General features: G+C 31.2%; 1 protein-coding gene across 4 annotated transcripts in view; it reads right to left on the bottom strand.

The window, feature by feature from the left end:
- Positions 1–714: 714 nt before the first annotated feature.
- Positions 715–8317, bottom strand: part of LOC129952956 (uncharacterized) — a 107056-nt gene continuing 99453 nt past the window's right edge. For all 4 annotated transcript variants that reach the window (XM_056065940.1, XM_056065939.1, XM_056065941.1 and 1 more), the window contains one exon: positions 715–5657. In XM_056065940.1, the coding sequence (XP_055921915.1) occupies positions 5503–5657 (155 nt within the window). In that variant the 3' untranslated portion in view covers positions 715–5502. The remainder of the gene's footprint in view (positions 5658–8317) is intronic.

Genomic DNA, 8317 nt, shown 5'->3' with positions numbered 1-8317 from the left:
TCGGTACTATACACCTGTTAAAATACGTTCATTACTTGTGAAACCACTTATATTACCTTTAGCTACTTCTGAGTGTGAAATTTCTTGCAATTCTGACTACAAAAGTGTTGGAGTAAATAGTGCGGTACGGTATTTCTATGGGTTACGGTCGGCATTTTGATCGTGTATCACAGCATTTAAAAAACCTCTTAGGTATGTCTTTGGAAAATCTTCACTATTTTCGAACCTAACTTTATTTTCGGATATACTTCTAATCCATCAATCAGTGGACTTGTTTAATAAAACAACCTATTACAATTCAATCTTGTCTTCTAGTGGTTCCCCGGTTCAAGTAGCTAACATTTGTAAGGAACTCAAATGACAGTTTCTTGTAAACTATGCATTTAAAATTCATTTTAAAACTGAATGTGTTAAATTTCATTTTAATTTAATGTACAATATAAAAGCTTCACTATATTAATATGATATTATAACTAAATAATTATAACTAAACTATTTATATCGGCACTAATAATTTGTGTTTAATCTTACCAGATGTCAAAATGTCATTCTCTGTAGGATAAAATTGTTCTGGAGGTATCTAATATGGTTTTTTGTGTATAAGCTGATTTTTCGATAAGGGGTTTTAAAAAAGGTAAAGAAAAATGTATTAAATATAAATTAAAGTACATAATTAAAAACATTTTTTTTTAATATTAAGAAAAACTACAAAAATCACAAATTCAAAATAAATTTATTCAGCCATAAAAATTGTAAAATAATAATAGGTATATCATTTATTCTCGAATGATTTTTGTTGCTTGTGTTGCACGTGGAGAACTTATTACATAATAATAATGATAATAAATCAATTTTTACAATCAGTTATTTTACAGCGTTTTCTTTGCTTTTTAGGAATTGACATATATTTACTCTTTGCATAAATAGATAACAGCATTAGTAATTGTGATTTGTTTTATATTTTTGTTTTGTTAGAGTTTTGTTTTACATTTTTTTTCTTAAGGATTGTTTTTATTTTATATATTTTTGTTTCATCATAATATTCGATAAGAATGGGACAGTATTTTATTAAGTGGAATTTTCGGGTGATGTGGGGAGGGATTCACACAAACTAAAACTTGGTGTTAAGTGGTTGTTGGTTGAATTATGAATTATGTAATGTATTAAGTTGTAGTTGTAGGTATCTAATGTTTGGTTCTTGCGAAATCGGTGTACAATAATTATAATTATTATTTTATTATGAAGTTGGATAGTTTAACAGAGGAGCAATTTAAATATACACATACTCACATAATGAAGGTGTTTACATATAAATTGACATTATCTACTTTATATTGGTTTTAGTATACAATTACACTCATCAATTGCTGAATTTTAAATGCTATGCGGTGAACTAAAAATAAAATGTATCTAATGATTCTAAACAAATAACCGGTATGTTATCAATTCCATCAATGATGAAATGTTAATAAATGATATACATATTTTGCTTTTAACAGGTGGACTAATAAAAACTATTAATAAACAAGAACAAACTAATTGCTAACATTCAGTCACGCGATCCCCTTAAATCTCCTCTCATTCTTTGGTCAGTATTTTTCATTGATGGTTCTCAATAAAACTCTTCTCTTGGAACAATCTGATTAGGTTTTTACCTTAATTGGAGCTTAAGTTTTTAAGATTTGCTTAAACTTTATGCGTTTTCTGGTTCAAGATGACACACTTCACAATACATCACTGCTTTTAACGAACGATACAGGGCTATAATTCACGACTTCTCAATGCCGGAATTGCAAAACTAAGCCTTGGTTAACATTTGGTTTAACCAAGGTAAAGCAATCGCGCAAACCATATCACGAACCACTATGTATTTATATTGTAAGGGAAGCCTTTCGTGGTCCACTAGTCTACTATTCTTGTGATTTTGATATTGATGGTGATATTCCTTTTAGACCAGGTAAGTCCACAGTCGATCAAATATTCACATTACTGCAGATCCTGGAAAAAACCCAAGAACACCAAATCGACACCCACCATCTTTTCATCGATTTTAAGTCCGCATATGACAGCATCTACAGGGACGAGCTGTATAGAGCCATGTCTAGTTTTGGCATCCCTGCCAAACTCGTCCGTTTTTGCAGGATGACCATGGAGAACTCACGCTGCTCCATAAAGGTTGGAAACAACTTAACAGAACCTTTCGATTTTTTTAACATCGTGCTTGAAAGAATAGTGCAGAGCTCACACTTCAACACTAGATGCACTATCTTTCAGAAGTCTGTCCAATTACTGGCATATGCTGATGAAATTGACATAATCGGAAGAACTGTCAATGACGCTTTTGTGAGTATTGAGGCAGAGGCTGCAATAACGGGTTTAGCGGTTAATGAGGGCAAAAAAAAGTACATGCTGTCGTCAAGAAAGGACCTACAACACCGACGTCTTGGTCTAAACGTCACCATCGACAGACGTAACTTTGAGGTAGTCAAGGACTTCGTCTACCTTGGCTCCGCTGTAAACGCAGAAAACAGCACCAGCGCTGAGATAAAACGCAGAATAACTCTTGCTAACCGCTGTTTCTTGGAGCTAAGAAAGCATTAGAGTGATGAAAGCACCTTGGGTCGGTTCAAGAGAAAAGTTCTTTGTGTGATCTACGGTACTGTATGCATCGAAGGGGAGTGGAGGAGAAGATGGAACGACGAGCTGTACGGGCTGTACAGAGACGTTGACTTAGCCAGAAGGGTAAAAGTCCAACGACTAATATGGCTGGGTCATGTAGAGCGCATGCTCCGGCCCGGAAAGTCTTCGAATCCACACCACAGGAGAAGAAAACAGCGGATCAGGTGGCGTGCACAAGTGCAAAGTGACATCACCCAACTTGGAGCTCGAAACTGGAGACATCCAGCTAGGGAACGAGCTAGATAGAGAAGTTTGTTGGGTGAGGCCTTAGTTCACACAGGACAGTAACGCCACCTTAAGTAAGGTGATATTCCTTTCTTTTTTCTTTGAAGCTAATTGAATTCACCAAAATTCTTACGTCTATTAACACAGGTAGACAGTTTTCTGTCACACCAGGTTCTTCAATTACGCCCTTTAAAATTTTTAATGACATACAAAAACGGTGTTTTTAAGGCTTATTGTAAGTTGAAATAAAATTCCTTATCAATAAATTGATTTTGTAAAGCACAAATCCTTATCTTCTAGATTTTAAATCATTTTATTATCTCGCTTAATTTTCGTTATTTCTCATAAGTTATGAAATGGTTTATTGGTCTTATTTAACTCTATCTGAAGTTTTGAGACGCCTTCAATGTAATTCTTTTATGTTTTTGAATAATTGGGGAACTTTTTTAGAGAGAAAGTAAGTTTTTAGTGCTGATTCCGAATCCAAACTGCTGGTGATCAAACTCAAAATACCTTTCAACCTTATGTATTTTGTTGCTACTAAGAGTACGTACAAAAATTAAAGATTGCTGTTATACTTGTTTCTTTTTTTTGTTCAAAACCGTTTTAACATCAATGCTTCAGCTTTTTTTAAGAAACGTAGGTGAAGACTTACAACTAATGACGGTTTAAAAAAATAAGAAAGATGAAGGAAGGTATTGTGATAGTGGATAGTTATCAAGAATGTTATTGAAAAAATTTACTTCATAAGTCTAATATAATGATTGTTTTCGAATTATAAAAGGTTGTATCTAAGACCTCTGACGTGATATTTCGATTCAAGCTAAAGCCATCAAAAACCTAAGAGATCGTATACGTACATTATTGCCACCTACGTTACCTTGTTAAACAGTGTTATTAAGGTCCAAAGAAGGATGTTCATCACTCAAAAATAATTTGTTTCGCTTATTAAAAAAAAAAAAAAAACAAAAAATCCAAAAATTAAATTTGATGAATAATTTTTAGCGAAAAGGCGGTGGATTTTAAGTATAAATGAGTTCACTTTTCGATCGATTTAATTTTTCAAACTTCGAAATATAATTTAATGTTCAAGGAACCATTTTATAACATCTTCTAGACTGAAATTACTGAAGTATTGAACGAAAATCAAAATTGTTTTGATAATTTTGTTTTTCTAAAAATAGAAGGACTAAGTATAAATTCACCACATGGCATTTAAAAATAAATCCAGCAATATTCTTCTGTCTATTTTAAAGATATAGGTACAAATCAAGTTCATAATAATTATGATAATATACTAGTTTCCGTAATTATTCTAATCTTCGTTTGCATGCATTACTCGTAGACACCACCACAAACTTTATATGTTACATAAGAGTATGTTTGCTTTATATTTTATAATTTATGTTTTGATTTTGTTTTCTTATTAAACTTCGTACAAAAATGTCACCTATACATATTTATTTAGTATAATATATATTTATTTATATATATTTTGTTTATAAATTAATATATTTTTTGTTTACATTACTTCTTTCCCCTTTCTCATATTATTCTTTTTCGCAGCTTAAACATCGGTATCAGCAATTTGTAATTGGTTGCGTTCAATTCAAGTCACAACTCTTAGCCAAACTTCATCGGATGGACTCTGGTTGGTACACGGTAAAAAAGGACAATCTTTTTAGTTGACATTGAAAGCTGATTGGAGCCATTTAAAGATAGTTTTGCTAAGATTGAAGCTCTTATTGAACACGAACATTTGTTTTTTACAAAGACGTCGATTACATAAGAATATATTTTTGTTCAACTCCCTTCTCTTCATATTTTTATTTTATTTTGTTTTTTATTAGCGTTGCATTTAAATCTTTTTTATTTTATATTTTTTTTATATATAAATAAGCTACATTAGAGTTTTGTTTACTTTTTTCTAAATTGTTGGTGGTTGATCAGTGTTTATCATTATTATTTGTTTTCGTCTGTATACATTTACAAATGATATTTTTACGCATTGTATTATTCTATCGCAATATTTATTCATTTTTTTGTGTTTTATTAATTTTTACATTATTTTTATATATTTTTTTTTGTTTTGTATAAATATCTCTAAAAAACAATTATTATAATAATTTTTAATTTATTTGACTAATTGAAGAAAATGATATAGGTTTTCTGTTTTTAGATCACAAATAGCGTTATATATCTTTTTTATGATGAAATTACGTTCATGTTTATAAAGGTATATTTATTACGCCTATATATAAAGTAAGCTTAACCTATCATGCAAAAAATAAAAATATATTTCCGGTAAGAAAAAAATTTAAATTTAAATTTAAATTCAAAAACAAAACTTGTATGTATAGCACTTAATTCTTTGATTTCTTGAATTGTTTTTTATGTTTTTGTTTTAGTTTTATTGCGGCTAGTTTGGTAATTAGTTAGTTGATTTTTTGTTTTTTTTTTATTTTATTCCAAAATTGAATAAGTTATTTAGTTGAAAAATAAAACAACAATTAAGTATATTCTTGGTATTATACAAACTTAATACAATAAAATAATAATATTGTACTAACGTCAAGTGTTTTGACTGTTTATGCTTTTTCAGAGGATTCCAGTTTCGACGTTGTGCGCTGTTCCCAGAGTTGCCGGATCAAAATTGAGTTGCAGTTCACCTGCGAGTATTATTTCTGAAATACAGCCAATTATTCCCGTAGAGTATCTTCTTCTTGTAAAGTATGAAACATCAGACATGCCGCCTTAAAAAGAGACAAATAGAAGTTAACATGAATGTCATTTTCAATTGCATTTTTAAATTTTGATCATAATATATGACAAACACTTATTGATTGTTTTTTCTTGAAGAAACTCGTAAGCATCAATTAAAATTTTATCTTTCTTTCCATATTTTTTTGTTTACGAAAATATTTACATACCTTCTTGTATGTATTTAGGCTTACGTCAAGATTTGGGTTTAGGTTTGTTGTTGTTATCAAAATCTAATTATATATTTTAATACGGATAATTTCTACAAACTTCTGTGCAAAAGAAAAGTGTATGTACGCCCAAATGAACCAAAAGAATAAGGCTACGACAGATATATGATGAGCAACTTTTTGGACAGTGAATTGGATTGCAGATAGTAAATTGAAGTGATAAATGGAACGGTTTTTGTCTTACAAAGTTTTATAATATAAATTAAATTGCCATCAAATTTTATCAAATAATTATATGGAACGATATAAATTTGAGAAATGTTTATTTATTTCAAAAAGATTAATTAAATGGCCACAGTTTTGAAATTATGTTGTTTTTATACGTTCACAAAAACCTCACGTGTTGTAATGAAGATTTTCTCTTTGAATATTTTTAATTTCAACTTTAGATAGTATAATGTGAATAAACCCACGACACTGGTTTATGATAAAAAAACATTATGCTTATTCAGGCAAAACTATTTTTATGAACATTCTAAAAGCAAGTATCCAGAAAGTTAAAATTCTTTAAACAAATTTTGTATTTCAAAAATAATATGACATGAAAGAAAAATGGCCATACTATTTGTAAATTAGGTATGCTTTTTTATTTTTCATATATTCTCGTAAAATGGGTTTATATAATAAGGATCCCAGATAGATACAGCATCTCTGTTAGTTAATTAAACAGAAAAAAAGCATTTCATTTAAAAGTCATTTGTATGGCTACAAGTGAAGAAAGTTGAGTAACATCTGTTTTTCTTGTTTTTTTTTCCAACTTATCTATAGCAATTCCCGGTTAAGTTGGTATTCATATATTTTTATTACACAGCAAATGGTGCTATAGTTTTCCGTTTCCTAATAAAAACATCCAAATGATATTACTTTTTTTTTTATTTAGGAACAAACAAAAAAAACTATGTGTCTGAGGAAATCATTTTGACTGCATGAATGAGAAAAATAATTGTGCATACCAAGACAATTTTTTTTTTCAATTTTGTGACTTTTTGTAAAAAAATATATGTACATAAATGTTTTATAAATGTAAATAATATAAGAAACATCAAAAATTAATTTTAAACACATTTCCTATACATAATACAGTAATTCTCTCAGAATGCAGTCATTTGACATTTTGGGGCAATGTAGTTCGTCGGGATACCTTTTTCGTTGACTATATCTCAAGAACTGTCAAAGATGTAGAATTATCTGATGCCAAACATTTGATTTAATACAAAAACTGGAAAATCGTAGTGTCAAAAAATAAAACCTAAGAAACTACTAAAAATTTGTTACAAATTGATTTTTTACTCGAACGTATTGGCTTCAAACTAATATTATCTTATAAAAAACATTGTTTTTAAAAATAAGTATTTATTTTTAGAAAAACCCAAAAACTGATTTTCGACTCAAATATTTCGAGGAACTGAAAGTAGGTCTCTCAAGGCAACCTAGCCTGGGATCCAATTAGCGCTGTAGTGCGCCGTTTTGATACCAAAAACTCGTTTGACCTGTGATACCTGTGAAAGATTTATGGAGAAGCTTCATAGCGATTATGTTAGAGCCATTTTGGTTGGTGAAAGAATGCTTTTCCAAAGTATTTCATTCTAGTGTTTGCCAAAGCATTACATTTGCAGAGAAAATGGATTATCGTTTCATTTTCCCTTTGGTCACTACAACTACAGCAAAAGGTGTTGTAAGAGATACCCAACTGGTCTGGTACAAACCGCAAGAATCTTGCCTTGGACTGCATAGATGATCGTTTGTACGGGTTTTATTATAGGTGGGTCATATGTCCCTAGATATAATGCAGTTGATTAAATTGCTCCACCTTCGGTTTGATTTAGTTTGGTAGATAGAAAAAATTTTACCCTTCATAGCACAATGTTAACCATTTCCGCAAGTGAGCTATGAAGGGCCGATCCTTGCCTGGCTAGCTCGTCAGCCCGTTAATTTCCCTCGATACCACTATGGCCCGGAACCCAGATCAGGGTGACACCGAGGTTAATATTCAGGCTCGCAAGCTCATCGCGACATTGCTGGACCAATTTAGATGAGGATGTGGCCGAGTTAATGGCTTTGACAGCTGCCTGACTGTCTGTGGAGATTGCCGCATTTCGGTTTTGGTTTGGACTTTGTTTAAGTATCTTACATGCCTCCCTTATTGATAGCAGTTCAGCCTGAAAAACGCTAGCAAAGTCAGAAAGCCTAAAGGATTTAGCTACATTTAGGGACTCAGAAAAGATCCCAGAACCAACTCCGCACTCCATCTTTGAGCCGTCAGTAGAGATGGTTGTGTCGAAACCTATCGACACGATGTCATCCTCCCATAATCTTTAAGGTTTGAAAAATAACCTTAAAACCCTTTCCTACTTTGAGCCTTAGGCTCAAAGTAGGAGTGCATTAGTCAGTGTCTACCGAGATAATATCTGAGGGAATCAATT

This window comes from Eupeodes corollae, chromosome 3 (assembly GCF_945859685.1).
Source record: "Eupeodes corollae chromosome 3, idEupCoro1.1, whole genome shotgun sequence".
Taxonomy (NCBI): Eukaryota; Metazoa; Arthropoda; class Insecta; order Diptera; family Syrphidae; genus Eupeodes; species Eupeodes corollae.
Note: the sequence above shows the minus strand (reverse complement) of the source record. Positions and strands in the feature narration are given on the sequence as shown.